The 17855-nt window shown below is 56.1% G+C and overlaps 6 protein-coding genes across 6 annotated transcripts; 4 read left to right on the top strand and 2 right to left on the bottom strand.

The window, feature by feature from the left end:
* Positions 1–99: 99 nt before the first annotated feature.
* Positions 100–3513, top strand: B0H18DRAFT_1114484 (COG complex component; the record flags this gene model as incomplete). Its single annotated transcript, XM_048033123.1, has 15 exons — positions 100–522; positions 574–654; positions 711–847; positions 911–1001; positions 1072–1338; positions 1391–1709; positions 1742–1875; positions 1930–2140; positions 2197–2315; positions 2364–2462; positions 2517–2742; positions 2803–2999; positions 3053–3105; positions 3161–3423; positions 3491–3513. The coding sequence occupies 15 exons, from the start codon at positions 100–102 to the stop codon at positions 3511–3513; spliced, it is 2643 nt and encodes an 880-aa protein (XP_047899421.1).
* A 27-nt stretch (positions 3514–3540) lies between these two features.
* On the bottom strand, positions 3541–8564 carry B0H18DRAFT_1092379 (Golgi CORVET complex core vacuolar protein 8-domain-containing protein; the record flags this gene model as incomplete). Its single annotated transcript, XM_048032317.1, has 12 exons — positions 8115–8564; positions 7519–8062; positions 6956–7463; positions 6840–6932; positions 6576–6813; positions 6307–6507; positions 5333–6257; positions 5023–5308; positions 4671–4998; positions 4361–4549; positions 4083–4304; positions 3541–4023 (listed from the first exon to the last, which is right to left on the bottom strand). Exons 1-12 carry the CDS (start codon positions 8469–8471, stop codon positions 3541–3543), a joined length of 4374 nt encoding a protein of 1457 aa, XP_047899420.1. The 5' UTR covers positions 8472–8564.
* A 224-nt stretch (positions 8565–8788) lies between these two features.
* B0H18DRAFT_977299 (uncharacterized protein) lies at positions 8789–11276 on the top strand (the record flags this gene model as incomplete). The annotated part of the gene is made up of 5 exons (XM_048044238.1): positions 8789–9115; positions 9313–9431; positions 9487–9822; positions 9877–10114; positions 10304–11276. 5 exons carry the CDS (start codon positions 8789–8791, stop codon positions 10973–10975), a joined length of 1692 nt encoding a protein of 563 aa, XP_047899419.1. The 3' UTR covers positions 10976–11276.
* Positions 11134–13632, top strand: B0H18DRAFT_977297 (tryptophan synthase beta subunit-like PLP-dependent enzyme). The gene is made up of 8 exons (XM_048044237.1): positions 11134–11784; positions 11852–12439; positions 12489–12643; positions 12670–12707; positions 12761–13026; positions 13083–13178; positions 13230–13539; positions 13611–13632. The coding sequence occupies exons 1-7, from the start codon at positions 11463–11465 to the stop codon at positions 13364–13366; spliced, it is 1602 nt and encodes a 533-aa protein (XP_047899418.1). The 5' UTR covers positions 11134–11462; the 3' UTR covers positions 13367–13539; positions 13611–13632.
* B0H18DRAFT_423558 (NADH dehydrogenase 1 beta subcomplex subunit 3) lies at positions 13494–14044 on the bottom strand. Its single transcript, XM_048038041.1, has 3 exons — positions 13749–14044; positions 13611–13689; positions 13494–13535 (listed from the first exon to the last, which is right to left on the bottom strand). The coding sequence occupies exon 1, from the start codon at positions 13969–13971 to the stop codon at positions 13771–13773; it is 201 nt and encodes a 66-aa protein (XP_047899417.1). The 5' UTR covers positions 13972–14044; the 3' UTR covers positions 13494–13535; positions 13611–13689; positions 13749–13770.
* Positions 14045–14107: 63 nt separating this feature from the next.
* B0H18DRAFT_977280 (uncharacterized protein) lies at positions 14108–17747 on the top strand. The gene is made up of 9 exons (XM_048044236.1): positions 14108–15205; positions 15266–15408; positions 15462–15719; positions 15779–16009; positions 16061–16396; positions 16452–16694; positions 16751–17208; positions 17260–17333; positions 17389–17747. Exons 1-9 carry the CDS (start codon positions 14497–14499, stop codon positions 17427–17429), a joined length of 2493 nt encoding a protein of 830 aa, XP_047899416.1. The 5' UTR covers positions 14108–14496; the 3' UTR covers positions 17430–17747.
* Positions 17748–17855: the final 108 nt, after the last annotated feature.

Raw genomic sequence — 17855 nt, 5'->3', positions numbered from 1 at the left:
GGGCTTTCGAGAACGTATACAGTCGTAACAACAAGTGGGCATCGGCCTCAACAAACACATGAGTATTTAGTACTCTGACGTTCATCTTGGTTTGCCTGCATGTCCACCCTGAAGAGTCCAGAAGTCGATAGCGCCAGCAGTGACCCGTTCGACTTACAACGACTGGCTGAGGAACTCGCGACAAGGGAGAAAAATCCGTCATCTCATGCGCGATATACAGACGAAGAAACCACGAAGGCCGAACGAGACCTACCGGTCTACGTCCCACTATCTCACAACAATCCCTACCTGTCGGCCAAGGAGTTCAATGTCGAGGAGTTTCTCCTTTCGAGGTCATACACCTCTCTTCCTGACCTGCGCTCGGAATTGCGTGACTATCTCGCGGCGTTGAAGGAGGAGCTCGTGAAGCTCATCAACGATGATTACGAGGCTTTCATCAGCCTCAGCACGGACTTGAGGGGAGAGGGCGCGAGGCTGGAGAGGTTAAAATCGCCGCTGTCTGACATAAAGTCTCATGTACTTGTACGTCGGACATCACAATGGATGCTTGGGCTCTGAATCATGGCGAGCTAGGCAGCCCGAGAGGTGCTCCAGGTGGTTCAAGAGGATATCCAGCTGAAGCTAAGCAAGCGGTCAGCCCTAAGAGAAGAGAAGGTACTATGCTCGCTGTTTGCGCGGGAGAGCATCACATTTACACAGACCCATGGCAGGCCTTTCTGCACTTGTTGCTCAAGATCTCAGAATCCACAACACGGTTGGAATCTCTCCTCCTTATATCTTCCCCCGACAATTCGGGGACAGATGGGATGAAGGTAGCCTCTCGGAGTGAAGACGCCGCCGAGGACAGGTGCGTAGAGCATCCTGCTGCTACAGAGGGCTCGAGTTTTCTAACCACGATATATGCGGTCAGGACGAGAGGTAATCGCGCCAAACACCTTGCCCGGGTTGCAACGGAATATACGCAGCTGCTTTACCACGCAGCCAAAGCGCGCGAGACGGCAGTGCGTTCGTGGATGAGTCGCAATGGGTATGTATTGACCGCTCTTCGTCTCAGCACCCTTCGTCGCGTAGCACCAACCACTGACATGTCTGCGGCAGCGCATAGACCGAATCAAGTCTACGCTCTCCTCCGACCTCGATCACCTCTTCGCCAGCACACTCACTTCGCTGACATCCGGCAGTAGGGAACAGGGCAGGGACAGCAAGACAGGGGAGCTTGACAAGGCCAAGTGGATCGCGGATGTGACGGAATGTCTACGCACGTACGACGTCCTCGGGCTCTGGCGCGACGCAGAAGACGTTCTCCGTCGCGAGGTCGTCAGAGAGTTCGTCAAGAAGGTAACGTCCACCTCTCCACCTGCATTCCAGTGGGCTCACAGCGAAATCCTAGACCATCCACCCCGGTGCGCTCGCCTCCCCGCACTCGCCGATCCTCCCACACACCCCGCTTCCACCAAAGAACTCCGCCGCGCCCCAGCCGTCCGCTGCGGTCCCGCGCACGCCATACACGCCCTTCACTGCGTTCGCGTCCAAGCAGAACCCGTTCGAGTTCAGCACGCAGCAGGCAGGCGCGCAGGCGCATATCCTCGACGACCGCGAGGACCCGCTCGCGGGGCTATACAATGCTGTCCTTCGCTTCGTGGACCGCGATTTGAGGCGCCTGATGGAGATCGCGGAACGCGTATGCGTGAAGTCGGGGTCGAGAGCTGGTGCTGGACGGGGAAGACTAACGGGAGTGCAGGAGGGTACGGGGGCGAGCAAGGAGGGTTTGAGGTCATGGCGAATGTGGTGTGGGCAGAGATTGGTAGAGCGATTCTGGACGAGCTGGGAGCGTTGTGTTCGCTGCCGGGAAACCGGATGACTTTCGCAGGGTGCGTGCGCCTGGATGTACCTCCACCGCTAGATTCAAGGCTGACACCGTCATGCTAGCACCACGAGACGACGCAGGCGTTCATCCGCTCACTCGAATTCCTCGCGCCGTCGGTGCATGCCATCGAGGTCATGCGCGCGCACCCGGTGTACGTGCAATTTGAGCGCCGCTGGCAGCTGCCCGTGTACTTCCAGCTGCGGTGGAAGGAGATCGTCACGAAGTTGGAGGAGGCACTTGCAGTAACGCGCTTGGAGCGAACGCGTCACAGAGGTAGGATGAAGCAGCAATATAGCCCCTCGATCCCTGCTAACTATTGGCTCTACAAGCGATTAAGCCATTCGCGACAACCCAAACTGCTGCTGTTTGGGATGCTATCAGTACTTGCTGGAGCGCATCCGTTTACATCCCGGAGCTGAACCATCGCTTCTGGAAATTCACGTTGCAGGTAGTATCCGATCCTTCTGCAAGAATGCTTAGTGCTGATATCTCCTAGCTTCTCAGTCGACACAAGACCTGGTTGCAGAGCAGCCTTCCTGCGTTCGAGGCAACGCCTAAGGTCGCGGCCGCTGTTGCGGCCGAGAAGCTTGGTTCGGTTCGTGGTGTATCCTTTGTGCACTCATAATATTGACACTACCGAATGCAGCAGGTGCCAGGTTCTCCCGCATCGCTTTCGCGCGCAGCTACACCCAACTTGCCCCAGGAAGCCGCTTCTCCAGAGGCGGCCGCAGCCGACGAGCAGTCGCTATACCAATTCTCCACAGCTATCATCGACATCAGGGCATTGGAGTCGCAGGTGTGGAAGCTCTGGCGCGAAGAGCTGAGTATCATGTTGCCTGAGGTCGATATTGGAGAAGGCGATCCAAGCTCTGAGGGTGAGTGTTTCCCCACGCGAAAATCCAACTAATACCTGATGGGTTCCCCTTTGCGCTCAGATGGCCTCCGACAGGCCCTCTCAGGTCTGTCGTCGCTTGTCCCTTCACTGTCTAGCCAGATCATTACTATCCTCTCCCGCCGCGCTTGTGAAGCGCTGTTGTCGATGCGCTCGATACCCTCGCAATTCAGAGCGATGTCGTCGAGCAGACGTATCCCAACGGAGCCGAGTTACTTTGTCTCAATGATCTTCAAACCTGTCAAGACGTTCTTTGGGCTCGACAGCCAAGAGGGTCCTGGTCAGCCACTCAGGATGAGTTCATGCAGGCATATGTGGAGGAGATATTCGATATCGTTGCACAAAGGTTAGTCATCAGCGGGATGTGAGTGGAACGTGTTGTTCACCCGACGTCCATCCAGGTACATCCATTTCTTGTCGGCGATGCGCAAGACCGAGGAGTCGCTTCGCCGGCTCAGGAAAGGCAAGAAATCGGCGTTCTCGCTGTTTGGCGGGCCGACGGCCAAAGAAGATGACGGGCGGGCAGACGAAGAAAAGATCCGGGCTCAGATGATGCTGGACGTGGCAGCATTCGGGAGGGATGCTGAACTGCTGGGTGTTGACGTGCAGCGCAGCCAGACCTTCAAGGTCCTGGAAGAGATGGCCGGTGCCAGCTTTACCGACGGTATGTCGTACGAATGCTCGTCTAAACTTAAGTTGATGAACGATTTCGTGTGCAGAACCTTGAGGAGTTCCGATGGTCGACTATCAGTAATACTTTTGCATGGAATATACATGAACACTAATGTACGGCTATATTATCCTGATGAGTAGGTGGTAAGCATGACTGGTGGTATAGTGCTCCGGTCCGTGATACAACTATCGAAACGCCTGTCCGATTGTCCTGCTCTGCTGCGGAGGAAGTCTTGCTGTCGACGAGCCATTCCTTGCATGTCTGACATCTCCCCTGAGATGGCGCCCAACCCTGCATACGCTCCCGTGTAAGTTCTTCGATCGTAGTGGACAGATCGCGATCCACAAGGTGCTTGGTGATGATGAGCATGTCTCCGTCCGAGCGATAGGACTCCAACATTCCCGTGAAGAGCGTGCGGAACTCAGCGTAGAGCGTAGGCTTAGACACAGCGTTGTGAGACGCTGTCGTGAGCAACCTCTTGAACAGACGCGGGAGTGATACGCCTTTCGCAGAGCTGACCGACATCAAGGCGGTGAATGCACCTTGCATTGATTTGCGTAGAACGGAAAGGGTAGTTTGCTGCAGCTCGTACTGTCTGGTGCGATCAGAGTCCGCGTCGGCGTGATCCGGGGTGTTGCAATGCAGCAAACCGCCACATGCTGGACGGTGTCAATTTGGCTCTTCAGAAGATGGTACCAGATGTCCTCCAGAGGCACATCCTCAGAAGATTGGGAGTGTTCTAGACACATCGTCACGGCTCGCTGTCCTACCGCGTCGAGAGCAGCAAGGGTCTCTTGAACGGTTGCTTCCGACGTGGGGTCGTATTGCACCAAGGAATCTGCAAGACGTGCTGAGAGCTGATTCCCGAAGGACTCCGCTTTCGAGAGGGCTGCCATAGGAACACCTTGGCTGTCTAGCACCCAAACACAGCGTCGTAAATGGCATGCTCTTCGCATACCCGCACTGCATCTTCTGCGTCCAGAAGTTCCACAGGGAGGTAACGCAGAGCGGCGACGACTCCAGCAGGATCCAAGCGGCAATGTAATGATAGATACGTGCGGCGCAGATCGGAGGATACGTGAGAGGATGGACCGCCCTTGCGCGCCGGGAACATATCCTATCTCCTTCCTGCGGGGGACCAAGGAGGAACCTGAGATAGGCGAATTTGTCAGCGTCGGGATGGCTGTGGAGTTGGTCCAGTGCCGTCTCGTGCAAGTTGGAATATGGGTATCGAGCACAGCAGCTGTTTGCACGACCCCACGCTCCAACAAAAGAGGTAAGCAGTCGGTCATGGTTGTCAGGATGTCCGGAGGTAGAGCGCCTTTGTGAAGACGCTTCACCAAGGTCAGAACGTCGGAGAGAGAGTCGAAGACCTCCGGATTGGATAAGTTAGAGTCGTGAACATAAGTTAATAGCAAAGGAGACCACTTTCGCTCCTGACGATACCACGAGCGCAAGATCCGATAAAAACCGGCTTTTTCGAAGAGAGCGATGATACGATTGGTCTCGTGTGGGGTGTAATCGGAGAGAAGATGTTCTGCGGCCAGCTGCCGATCCTCTTGGGTACTGCGGTCAGGATCCTCGGCCAACCCAATGAGGATGTTGTGTAAGGTAGTGGGAGGCATTTGGAGAAACTGAGGGTACTTCGGCACGTTCCTCGCGATGAAGATGTTGACGAAGGTGACGGCATCCTGCGTGAGATCCCCGGAGGACGTGATGTCTAGCAAGATCTTCACGATGAGTAGCCGAATGGTGCCCCTCGGGCTGTCAGGGTCACTGAGGTAGCCGTCTTCAAAAGCAAGATCGAGGGTGTGTAGGAACGCCTCTGGGTCGAAACGGAGCAAGAGCCGGGCATATGGATATGTGGCCTCTGCCCCTTCTCTTCATCGGCAGTAAGGACAAGCTTTCCACCTTGCCGTGGCCACACACGCGATTGACCTGACATAAAGAAATCGTAACGTCGTATCTTGCTTGGTCGGCCTCTTCGTCGGGTAGAGGTTCGCGGAAGGGTATGCGAGGCCGGTGAGGACATTGCCTAGGTACGGATAGACCTTGTAAGCGTTCAAGACGACAGGCTCGATCGCGTCGTCGTCAGGATATGACCCCAAGGAGAGTCCCTCCTCGCGCGCTCTCCGATATTGCTGTACTCGTCTGATGAGACCGAGCAGCTCGACAAGAGGAGAGACGTGATCTTTCATGGCTCTAGTGAAGACGTAGAGTAGTGCATCGTAGAGCTGGTGTCGCTGACATAGTGTGATGGCTTGATTGACGTCAAGACACTCTGGGTCGATATGCCAGATGATCCTCTCGACAAGGTCTGGTCGGCCATCGTCGTCATGTATCGCGACAAGCCGTTGAGTGATTCGAGGAGGTACATAGTGCAGATTGCCGTCAATAATGAATGGCTCCAGCTGAGACAAGAAGATCCGCGCGATGCCGGTGTCATCGTAGTCCTGGAAGAGGTCTTCGTACAGGAAGTCATAGTCATCAAGTGCCATGCATGCACGAATGCACACCCTGACTAGGCCTTCGAATAAGAAGTTGTCGACGCCACGACCGTCCAGACCTGCGAGTGTGCCATCGGTCATACGATCCTCCGAGAATGCGTAGCGGGCGGAAGCAACCATGAGTTCGTGCATCTTCTCTCCGACGACTTCTTTGAGTTGATCCGTAGACTCCGGGAGACCGTTGCGATTACCGGGTGATTCGCCTACGTAGTACGCGCGCGTGAGCTCAATGGCGCTCAAGAAGTCACCATGCTGCACGAAGGAAAGTATTCGATCCGCCCATGTCAATAAGGTGCCGACCCGAACCTCATGTTGACCCTGCGAGGCGTATGAGCCAAAGCGCCCGATTGTGCACGGAAGAACGTACTAGGGTGAAGATCTTGCCCTTGTATACTCGGACGCTATGCGATACCTCCATCACCGCGTCTGGATACGAGACACTACTGTTGATGGTGTGTCCCAATATCGGAGAGACCAGAGACCTGGCGTCGAAGGGGGTTTGTTCTACGAGCTTGTGGGAGCGAACGTCATACACTTCTAGTGTCTCACTAGTGAGGACGACAACTTGCTAAAGACCGAACACGTCTGTTAGTACGTAAGCTACAGCAGGAACAACATATAGCGAAACGGGCTTACATTGACGTTCAGCCATTGCAGCGCCAGGATATCGCCACTAGCTGTCCAGTGACCGGCTTCCTCGAAGGTGACCCGCCCGACCTCAGTCGTGGTCACTTTCCCGGTTCTCGGGTTGCGCACTTGTTGCGGCACCTTTGTCTCCGAGACCCGCACCATGTGAAGGGTCTCTGCCCAAGAATAAACCAACGCCGGGGTTGTCGATGCGTGTGGGCCGATTCCTTTAGCCTGGTCCTTTTTGCTGGTCAACTCGGCTGTTGCGCCGACCCCCGGACGATGCTTGGGTACCAAGCAAGCGTACCCTTGAACCGCGACCGCGACGAAATGTCGTCGTCCTCGCGATGGCGTCGGTACCATGTCCTCGGCGAAGGCTTCAGGCCAACGATACCAGCTTGATCGGCGTCAGAAGCGCGATGAGATTGTATTGATCGGTGGGATGTGATGCTGTGCCAAGTGGAAGGGGAGCCATGGCGAGAAGAGAGTTGCCCTTGCGAGACTTGCGACGGCGGAAGTGGTGGACTCCGTTAGGGCCGGACGGACCAGGTCCCAGGCTGTCCTCCGGGTACTTCCCGAGAAGACGCAGCGTGTCAGACGCATCCATGAAGAAGACCTTGCCTAAGCTGTGGTAGAAGGAAAGGCCGCTGTCGTCCGCAGACACGATTGCCGTATGCCTCCCCGCAACAAAGCCAACGCTGACGATTCTTGATCCCGCGATGTGTCCCTCCTGTCGTCCAGCAGCTACCTCTGCCAAAGTGGTGGGTGGAACGAAGCGCGCCGGGGTCTTCGGGGTGTTCAGATCGAAGAGCTGTATGTGGCCGTTGGCGTGTCCTGTGGCCACGAAGGTATGGTCGAATGAGAGCGCTACCGCTGTGACTGGTCCCGCTGCTTTGTCTGTACAACAGAGCGTCAGGCTGGACCCGAGCTAGAGGCAACAGAGTATACCGACCATCCGTGCCACATATGCACTTCAAATTCTGCTTGAAGTCAAACACGACCACTTTCCCCACATCTGTGCCGACACAAATGAGCCCATTCGCAGCCATGACGGTGGGCGAGCCAGCGTTCTCGGTGCCCAACAACGACGCAGCCTTCTGAGGTTGCTTCGCAAGAGGACGTCGCGGACAGCCTGCATTGCGTCCACCTGAAGACCTCTCGCGTCTCGGATGCGACACTGCTCTTGCCATTCGGACCATGGCATTGGTCGCCGAAGACGACCTAGACAATGCGGAGAAGTGCGAGGGGCTCTCCGAGACACCCTCGGGGACGTGAGAGAAGAGCGTACCCACGCTCGCCGATGAAGGAACTCGAGACGCTTGAGGTGTAGTCGAGCGAAGGCGTGAAATGGTGGGATGAAGGAAGGGACGCGATAGCCTGCTGGGAGTACCCCTGCCATTGCTTGCGGGAGGCTTCGGAGGCGAAGGTGCACCAGAGACTGATATCGGCGGTGTGGGTGGTGTTGAAGGAGTGTCGTCGGAGACAGGTCCAACCGGCTGAGGTCAGTGTTGAGTGAGATGTGCAAGAGGATTTTGAGAAGCGACTCACTCTGGCCTCGTCCTCCATCAATGATGCTAGGTGGTCCTTCTCTTCGACGTCGTGCACGAGCGACCGCTCTACCTCACGCTCGTCTAGCTCGTCCTCTTCGTGGTCATGACCCAGCACATCCCGCAGCTGTTCGCGATAGCCACCGGACGGGACCGCATCCATGCCGCTGTACACAAAGCCTTCCTCGTCGTCTTCGTCTCCGTGTTCGTCGTCGTGCGGATGGCCGTCCGAGCCCTCCTCCGTGTCGCTCATGAGTTCCTCCAGACGCGCCGAGTAGTCTCCCGGATGGTCGTCCTGCACATCTCCGTCCTCGCCGTCCGAGAAGTCGAGATCATCGTGCCTTCGTGTCCCATTCATGAAGCGTCCGACGTTGGCAAGAGCGTGTAGCGAGGAAACAAGACGACTCCGTCAATGAACGGGTGTGCAGCACGGAGGCGCTGTCCGGTGCTCTGGCCTGTGACGAGTGCATTAGACCCGGACTTTCGGTACACGTCCATTTACGGAAATGTATCCTAAATTTAGTTTCCCTTTGGGGAGATAGCACACAGAAAATGACCCACAATTCCGCCCCGCCCGGCGTCGTGACTTCGAATATTCCTATCTCTTTGCCTTTGTGTGAGGTCGCCCCTTCTGCTCCCCCTTCATCCCTGTGCACCGCCGCGACCTGCGCTAGCATGGCCAACGCTGCCGTCATGGGTCCGCCACCGTCCCCGAAGGAGCCTCGCCGCTCCGGCAGACGCTCCGTGCCCTCTGGGTCGACCAGCAAGTCTCCCGGTGGATCGCCCGCCGCCGACTCGGCCCCGAAAGCAAAAGAGAATGGACAACGGCCACCACTTCCGACACCCAACCTCTCGAACAAGAACAAGCGCGGCAAACAGGAGGAACACGACGATGCCCTGGAGGAGCGGAAGCACGGTACCAACGGCACCAACGGCAACGGGAATGCGCGCGCAAAACGGAAAGGCAAGGACAAGGACAAGACACTCGCGACGCTGGACAACGTAGAGAACATAATCCCAGACGACGAGCACGGCGACGCGCTTTTGGAGGAGGGAGGGTTGGATGCTGAGGGCGAGGATGAGGAGGGGGGTATCACACGCTGCATCTGTGGTGCGTTCTACGCGTCACTCTATGCCTGACTGTATGCTCATATGCTCAACAAGGCGATGAGGATGGACAAGGCGGATTCATGGCTCAGTGCGAGATGTGCGAAGCATGGCAGCACGGCAGGTGTATGGGATTCGGGGAGGAGGGCGATCTCCCTGAGCACTACTATTGCGAGCAGTGCCGACCCGATCTCTACGTTGAGCTTCTGAGGTGTGTACATATCCATATGACATGCGCTGGCCACTCAGTGGCCGCCCGCCTGCAGGAAACATGCCAAACGAGCCCGCCAGGCGTCAAACCACTCATTGCACACCGTCGGTGGGCACGGCTCTCGCACGTCGCGCTCACGATCCCCAGCGGCACACGCCAAGCAGACGAAACGACGCAACACGATGAACAGCCGTGACGCTGCATACGAAGAAAGCTTCCAAGCACTGCTCGAGGCTACGGCAGCTGAGGCCGCTGCGAAGGAACAGGAGGCCCTCGCCACAGAGAACGCTCCCAATGGCATAGACGCCGAGGTCAACGGCCACGATGAACAGGAGGCAGACGATGTTGCTGTGAGCAGTCGGCGGAAACGGAAGCGATCAGACGACGAAGCGTGAGTAGTATTCGTCTTGCGCAACACACTCCCTCAACGCTGGCTACTGTCCAGGGTGACGACCAAGCGGGCACGATCCGCGTCTATCTCGTCCGATCGCACTGCGGTGGCGAGTGTGAAGATGGCCCGGGAACCGACACCCATCAGTAACAATGCGAAGAACAACACAGCACCAATTCTAGTGAACAAGACAGGTTCGCGCAACAAGCGGGGAGGAGGTCGCAAGCTGCAGGCGCTGGACCTCGTCTCGGTCGACGGGGAGGAAGGTCCGTGTCCGCGCGGAAGGGGTGACGTAGTGCATGTGACTGATGATCGTCCGTTTCAGCAGCCACCCCGTCTTCACGTAGCAGACAGCCCAACAGTCGTACCAAAGGTACAGTACAGGTGACATGCACGCTCATCTGACACTAACATTAAACTGTATCAGCCACCACGGGGAACGAAACGGCAGCCGAAGGGCGCAAGCCAGCAACCCAAATAGCGCCGGGCCCTCCAGCTCGCACGCCAATACACAGCTGCCTCGCGTGCATATCATCACTCGCATGCGTATGCCGTCTCTCAGCAGCCTCTATTCACTTCATGGGGCCTCCCCGACTACCTTGCTCACCTCGAACTTATGCTGCCTACTGACGTACCCCAACCACTGGAGGTGCGCGGATCGGGCATCGACTCGACCGGGAGAGAGTCTCTGGAACGTAATACGGAGCGAGGAGTGAAGGTGAAGTGGCCGGGCAAGCGCATGAGCGTGAGCGATATGAACAAGCGGGTTAGAGCTTTGGTGGAGTGGGTAGGGAGGGAGCAGGCGAGTGCGCTCGAGCGTGGTAGGCGGCGAGACGCCATCGAGAAGGCCTTGCGAGAGGTCCGGCAGACGAACGGAGATATTCATCCGGGAGCGGTCGAAAATCAACATCCGTCTATAGAAAACGGCGATGCGATAGCTGCCGATGGACCTGCCATGGAATCTCCGGTGCAGGAGAAACCATTAACACTACTCGACACATCATCTCCCGTGTCGCAGTTTCCGACACCATCTGAATCTGCGTCGACGATGAAGATGATGGAGGAGCTCATGGAGGAGCTGATTAATTTCCAAGAACGGTTTGGTCCGGGCGCGAAGATGAAGGAGCGAGAGCGGAGAATTGTTTCGTCATGACCGTCCATTTGCTTGCTAGTCACTTCTGCTGCTTCCTTTTACCTTACTCCTGGCTATCGGTGTTGGATACGTACTCATTATTGTGTATTGCTGCTGTCGCCTTGTTACGCTACTGTTGTATACTTATCTCTAATGCTCTGAACAGTGTTCCGGCATACTATCATCATCTTTGTCAGACGTCGTCCAACGAGACGGTCAGATCTCACGTACGCCAATGTCTCAAACGAAATATCGCGAGTCATCTGGCATCAATCTCAGCACTACTGTCCGGTTCTATTCCGGCCAGAATGAACTTGGAACTGAGAATATAAAGTGACTCGCCAGGTTGTTGGCGCCTGTAGGTCCAGGTGAGTCATTTTCACGTTTTCACGCAGACGTCCCCCGCACACACATCGCAGCGACAGAAAGTCATCTGGTTCTGGTTCAAAATCGTGGGCTACACAGCCAGTGTGCGGGAAACACACGCTGAACGTCTTGACTCTCCACAATGCCTGCTCTCTCAACTGCGATCGAGTACTCCTCGGACGCGCCAGAACCGATCTCCTATCCGCGGCTCGCAGAGCACCATCTGCTCCCATCACAAAAGCCGGACTACCTTAGACTGATCCTCACTTCCAAGGTCTACGAGATTGTGAAGGAGACGCCCCTAGTCTACAGCGCGAACCTCAGTGCGCGGTTCGGGAACCAGATATGGCTGAAGCGCGAGGACCTGCAGGAAGTGTTCAGCTTCAAGATCCGGGGCGCGTACAACTTCATGGCGAGCCTGACGGAGGAGGAGCGGTGGAAGGGAGTCATCACATGCAGCGCGGGTTAGTGTGCGTACTCGTGCTGCTGCTGCTGAGCTTACGTTGATCGTCCGATGGTCCTTTGCGGCAGGTAATCATGCCCAGGGTGTTGCGCTCTCTGGATCGAAGCTGGGGGTGCCTTGTACCATTGTCATGCCGAAGGGGACACCTTCCATCAAGGTCCGTAACGTCTCTCGCCTCGGCGCGAAGGTTGTGCTGTTCGGAGACGACTTCGACGAGGCGAAGGCGGAGTGCGCTCGGCTCGCTTCCACGCATGGCCTCATCTTTGTCCCACCATACGACGACCCCCTTGTCATCGCCGGGCAGGGGACGATCGGTGCCGAGATACTCAAGCAGGTCCCAGACTCAGAAAGCCTCGATGCTATCTTCGCCGCTGTAGGCGGAGGCGGACTGGTCTCTGGCATTGGTGCGTACGTGAAGCGCATCGGCTCTCCCAACACGCAGATCATCGGCGCGGAGACGTACGACGGCGATGCCATGGACCGCAGTATCAAACAGGGCTCGAGGGTCACTCTAGACGAAGTCGGTCCTTTCAGTGATGGCACGGCCGTGAAGATCGTCGGGGCTGAGCCGTTCAGACTCTGCCAGGAAGTGCTGGACAGTATCGAGCTGGTCACCAATGATGAGCTTTGTGCGGCCATCAAGGACATCTTTGAAGGTACAGTCCCGCATTGCCGCAAATGTACTTCACTGACCGGTGCATGAAGAGACTCGATCTATCACTGAGCCCGCCGGCGCACTAGGCCTTGCCGCCCTGAAGGCATACATACTACGAAATCAACTGATCGGCGCCGGAAAGAAGTTCGTAGCCGTCGTCAGCGGCGCGAACATGAACTTCGACCGCTACGATTCGTCTCGGAACGTGCTGAACTTGGTGAAGGCCGGGAGGCACTATTGAGTGTCGAGATTCCAGAGAAACCCGGGAGGTGAGTAAGATCAGTCCACATCAAAAGGAACAATGACCGAATGAATACTGCAGTTTCATCGAGCTGCACGGCGTCATCCACCCACGCGCAACGACCGAATTCATCTACCGCTATAGCAACGCCGAGCGAGCACAGATCTTCCTATCCTTCAAGCTCGAGAGCCAGAATCGCGCGAAGGAGGTGGCGGACGTCCTCAGCACCCTCGAGAAACAAGACATGAAGGGCTTCGACATCAGTGACGACGAGCTGGCCAAGACTCATGCACGATACATGATCGGTGGATGCTCAAATGTACCCAACGAACGACTCTTCCGCTTCGGTGAGTCTTGCGTCGTACCACCCATGTCAGATCTATGAGGCTGAAACTGGGTACAGAGTTCCCTGAAAGGCCCGGAGCTCTTCGAAAATTCCTGCTGGGCCTGCATACGGGATGGAACATCTCGTTGTTCCATTATAGGAACCATGGTGCAGGTAGGCTGTGCGTGCCGCTGTCGCAAGTGCACATGCTGATCCCACACTTAGATCTCGGGAAGGTCCTGGCTGCCATTCAAGTGCCTCCAGAAGACGCAGCTCCGTTCGACGACTTCCTCAAAAACCTGGGATACCCATATGTCGAGGAGACAGGCAATGAAGTGTATAAAAGATACCTTAGAGGATAAAGCTCAATATTCGTGTATCATAGACGGTCGTCTGCTTCGCTGAACTCTGGCCCGCATCACACCCTGTGATGACATCGCCTTGAAAGAGATGTCTGGCTTGTCATCGTGGGTGCGGCAAGTTCGCAATGCTGTCGATCGGGCCCTTGCCAGCGAACACACACTCCAATACCTTACTGGCAATGCGATAGTGGCGTCCTGGCGCATGTCCAGCTACTGGGCTTCCATGTATCAGAGACGCACGCACGTTGATGGGGTTTGGATTACTCTAGCATTACATTGGGTGGAAAGCGGGATAGCGAGGGGGATGGTGGAACGACAAGATGCTATTAGTATTTAGGTGTCAGGGTGGACGGCGTGGCAAAGCTGCAGTAATACGGCTCACCGCACACATGTCTGCCGCTCCTTCAGTGATGCGAGTCGCCCTTCGCGCTGAGGAACATATTATCCACAACCACGTAGGTGGTGAAGGCGACCACTGCCACGCCAAAGCCGGGAAACATCTTGCTGAACATCGCGCGTCTGGAGAAGACCGGGTGCTTCCTCCAAGCTTCCCGCTTGGCCCACGGGTCCCGGTAGACAGGCGGTGTTGGCGGAGGGTTTGCCATCTGTGCCGGATGCCTGTGTTTCAAAGACAAAGCAGGAATGAAGGCCGTGAAGGCGCACCTGGAATACGCGGCAGTCTCGATATGGGACAAAGCGGGCGCACTGCTTCGGCCACCAGCGCGCGAGTTTAGGGCAGGCTACCTGTCACTTCAACTTTGGAGCCCTGATCGGGGGGTATTCAAGCGCAGAGGACACTTCTCTTACGCTCCCAACTCTCCCCCTCTTCCCCCTCGTCTCAGTGCCCACGTACCCGTCGTACCCCATCGCCAGAACATGTCCGGCGACATCGTCATGTCTTCCGACGACGACGAGAAGCCTCTTGGGCTCAAGTCCGCCCCCCGCGGCCGGAACGGCCACGTCGTGTCTAACGGCAACGGACAAGCAGCGGACGAGTCGTCCATGAGCGAGGACGACGATATGCCCCTCGTGTGTCATTAATTTTCTCTCTGTGCAACGCACCATGTCTTACATGGTATCCGTGGCGCGCGTCTTACCAGTCCCAGGCCTCCCGCGTCAAGTCCGAGCCCATGACTCCAGTGCGCGCCCTCAAGCGCAAGAAAGCTCAGTCTAACAACTCCTCTAGTGATGAGGAAACCCCGCTCGCGTCTTCGCCAGCCAAGCGCGCTACCTCGGGCGCCGTGCGTATGAATGGCGCACTACAGGCAACTACGACTACGAAGGCAAATGGCAAGCCAGCCGCGATGGAGTCCTCGTCCTCGTCAGACGATGATGACCTTCCCATCATAACGAAGGGCAAGCGTACCACCAGCGGTAATGGTGCCGCAAAGCCGCCGAAGAAGAAGGTGAAGAAGGAGGACGACTCTGACGACGACAAACCCATCGTGCAGAAAGCGCCGCCTCGCATGAAGCGCAAGATGAAGAGGGAGGAGAGTGATGCTGATGATGGGAGTTTCTCAGACGACGACAAACCGCTGAAGAAGGTGTCTGCGAAGAAGGCAGCGACGAAGAGAGTGAAGAAGGAGGCAGGCGAGTCCGAGGCACCGCCACCGAAAAGGAGGGGGAAGGTGAAGAAGGAAGAGGCGGTTGACGGTAGCCCGCTGAAAGGCAAGAGGAAGAAGAAGGAGGAAGAGGAAGAGGAGGTCTTCCGTTGGTGGGAGGATCAGGAGTTCCACGGCGAAGACAACAGCATGAAGTGGCAGACTCTACAACACAACGGTGTCTACTTCCCGCCACCCTATGAGCCCTTGCCGTCGCATGTGAAGATGAAGTATAAGGGTACGTGTCGTCAGTTTTAATACAAGCTTCCTCATTGACGTTATCTTACGCGTCTGTCAGGCAAGCCAGTTGACCTCCCTCCGGAATCGGAAGAGGTTGCGGGCTTCTATGCAGCTCTCATAGAATCGGACCATACCAAAGATAGCACCTTTAACAGGAACTTCTTCAACGACTTCAAGGATATCTTGAAGAAGCATCCGCCGGTCCGTTTTTTTCTGACCTTAAGCAAATCTCCATGCTGATTCTGGCGATGCAGCGTAATGGAACGAAGATCACTGATCTCAGCCTCTGTGACTTCCGACCTATGTTCGAATACTTCGAAGGGGAGAAGGCGAAGAAGAAAGCACTGTCTTCTGCTGAGAAGAAGGAGTTGAAGGCAGCTAAGGACGCACTGGAGGCCCCCTTCACGCATTGTACCATAGACGGTAGGAAGGAGAAGGTCGGGAACTTCAAAGTGGAGCCGCCGGGCTTGTACCGCGGTCGTGGTGAGCACCCCAAGAAGGGCACGTTGAAGGTAGCGTTTTGTGTCTGCGCATATAGGCGGGAAGTTGATGTGATGCGGACACCGTTCAGAAACGTGTACGGCCTCAGGACGTCACGATCAACATCGGCGAGGGTGTGCCCGTTCCCAGGCCGAATGTCCCGGGTAACTGGAAGGACGTTCAGCACGACTATACCGTGACCTGGCTGGCCACTTGGACGGAGAATGTGAACGGCAACCACAAGTACGTGTTCCTAGCGCCCGGGAGCGCCCTTAAGGGTCAGAGTGATATGGCCAAGTTCGAGAAGGCGCGAGAGCTGAAGGTGTGTGCTGCAGTTTGTCAGAAGATAGGTTGTTGAGACCATACGCCGCAGAACCACGTCGACCGTGTCCGCCAAGACTACTACAACGAACTGCGGAGTAGAGTTATGGCTGACCGTCAGCGCGCCACGGCGATGTACTTCATCGACCGACTGGCCCTTCGTGCGGGTAACGAGAAGGGCGAAGAAGAGGCGGATACCGTCGGCTGTTGTTCGCTCCGCTGCGAACATGTTACGCTGCAGCCTCCCGACCAGCTCGTATTCGACTTCCTTGGTAAAGACTCGATCCGCTACTACAATCAAGTTACCGTCGACGCCCAGGTCTTCAAAAACATCAAGATCTTCAAGGACGATAAGGATGACGGAGATCAGCTTTTTGATCGCGTCGACGTACGTTACTGCAGTGCACTTAGCTTGATACGCCGAAGCTGACGGACAGATCTAGACGGCGAAGCTCAACAAACATCTGCAATCTTACATGAAGGGTCTCACCGCCAAGGTCTTCCGTACCTACAACGCCTCCATCACGTTCCAGCAGCAGTTGGATGAGAGCACACCGGAGAAAGGGACTGTCCAGGAGAAGCTGAATGCATACAACCACGCGAATCGCATGGTCGCCATCCTTTGCAACCATCAGCGTGCCGTGCCCAAGTCTCACGAGCAGTCTATGGGCAAGATGCGGGATAAGGTATGTTGTGGCTCGTCCTCAGCGATGTAGCTGTAACTCATCACGCCGGGTATAAGTTGCGTGCTCTCAAGTACGAGCGGATGAAGCTTCGCCACGCCCTCTTCAACATCGATCCCAAGTACAAGAAGAAGAAACAGTACGCCGAGGACGAATCTGACCTTGACGACGATGTTATTGCCGAGCACGAGGAGCACCTGAAGGAGAAGGATCTGGAGAAGGTGGAGAAGAAGTTCGTGAAGGACAACGAGAAGCTGGCCGAGGAAGGGAAGGAGCCCCTCGCCGACTCCGTGCTGAAGCAGCGACGCAAGGACGTCGAGGAGGAGTACAAGCGGCTCGCGAAGGAGCGTGGGACGAACAAGGCAACGCTGAAGAGGGAGAGGCCGACGGAGAAGATAGAGGAGGCCATAGCGAAGCTAGATGACAGGATGAAAACGTTCAAGCTTCAGATGGAGGACCGCGAGGCTGGCAAGGAAGTCGCTCTCAGCACGAGTAAGATCAACTATTTGGACCCGAGGTGCGCGTCATGCTTGCATCGTCTTCTGCTCTGCCCTGACCGCGTCACTAGAATCACCGCTGCCTGGTGTAAGACACACAACGTTCCTATAGAGAAGATCTTCTCGAAGACGCTTTTGACTAAGTGTATGTCGACTCTGCGCGCGACCGTGGTACACATGCTAACTATACTGTTCTCAAGTCCCCTGGGCTATGGAGGTCGATACGGAGTGGAAGTTCTGAGCATCATTATCGCAACTCGCATCACACATCGCATTGTCTGTCAACACATCCCGGCATGAAGTGGTATTCTTATGGGCTTGCCGATGGATCCACGGAATCTCTGGCCCTAGTAAGTCGCTGAGACTTGACCAAGTGGCCCGAGTTATTCCCTTCCCCCTCACATCCGCTTATTACCTAGTGGACAACAATCTGCATTACATACTGCATACCTCGCATTGAACACTGTATCCGCTATCCTTGATATGTAATTATTGTCTACGCCGTGATAGCTAGGACGTCTGTTGCTATAGAATGAGATGTATTTCTTGTCTTGTAGAATCTGTGTGCCCCGAGTGAGATACACGCTGAGCCGAACGCGGACTGATTGCCTTGACGTAGCTTCCTTCACGTGGCCGTGACACGGTCCACTTCGCTCGCTGCAGCGTC

The sequence above is a fragment of the Fomitopsis serialis genome, assembly GCF_022376445.1.
Source record: "Fomitopsis serialis strain Sig1Antser10 chromosome Unknown B0H18scaffold_4, whole genome shotgun sequence".
NCBI lineage: Eukaryota > Fungi > Basidiomycota > Agaricomycetes > Polyporales > Fomitopsidaceae > Fomitopsis > Fomitopsis serialis.
The sequence above is the reverse complement of the archived record's forward strand: the minus strand, read 5'-3'. Positions and strand labels throughout refer to the sequence as shown.

Coding starts and splice junctions, on each gene's coding strand:
- B0H18DRAFT_977297 (XM_048044237.1), top strand. CDS start 11,463: ATGCCTGCTCTCTCAACTGCGATCGAGTACTCCTCGGACGCGCCAGAA. Junction 12,708..12,760: donor ATTCCAGAGAAACCCGGGAG/GTGAGTAAGATC, acceptor TGAATACTGCAG/TTTCATCGAGCTGCACGGCG. Junction 13,179..13,229: donor TTATAGGAACCATGGTGCAG/GTAGGCTGTGCG, acceptor TCCCACACTTAG/ATCTCGGGAAGGTCCTGGCT.
- B0H18DRAFT_423558 (XM_048038041.1), bottom strand. CDS start 13,971: ATGGCAAACCCTCCGCCAACACCGCCTGTCTACCGGGACCCGTGGGCC.
- B0H18DRAFT_977280 (XM_048044236.1), top strand. CDS start 14,497: ATGACTCCAGTGCGCGCCCTCAAGCGCAAGAAAGCTCAGTCTAACAAC. Junction 15,206..15,265: donor TGTGAAGATGAAGTATAAGG/GTACGTGTCGTC, acceptor CGCGTCTGTCAG/GCAAGCCAGTTGACCTCCCT. Junction 15,720..15,778: donor CCAAGAAGGGCACGTTGAAG/GTAGCGTTTTGT, acceptor GACACCGTTCAG/AAACGTGTACGGCCTCAGGA.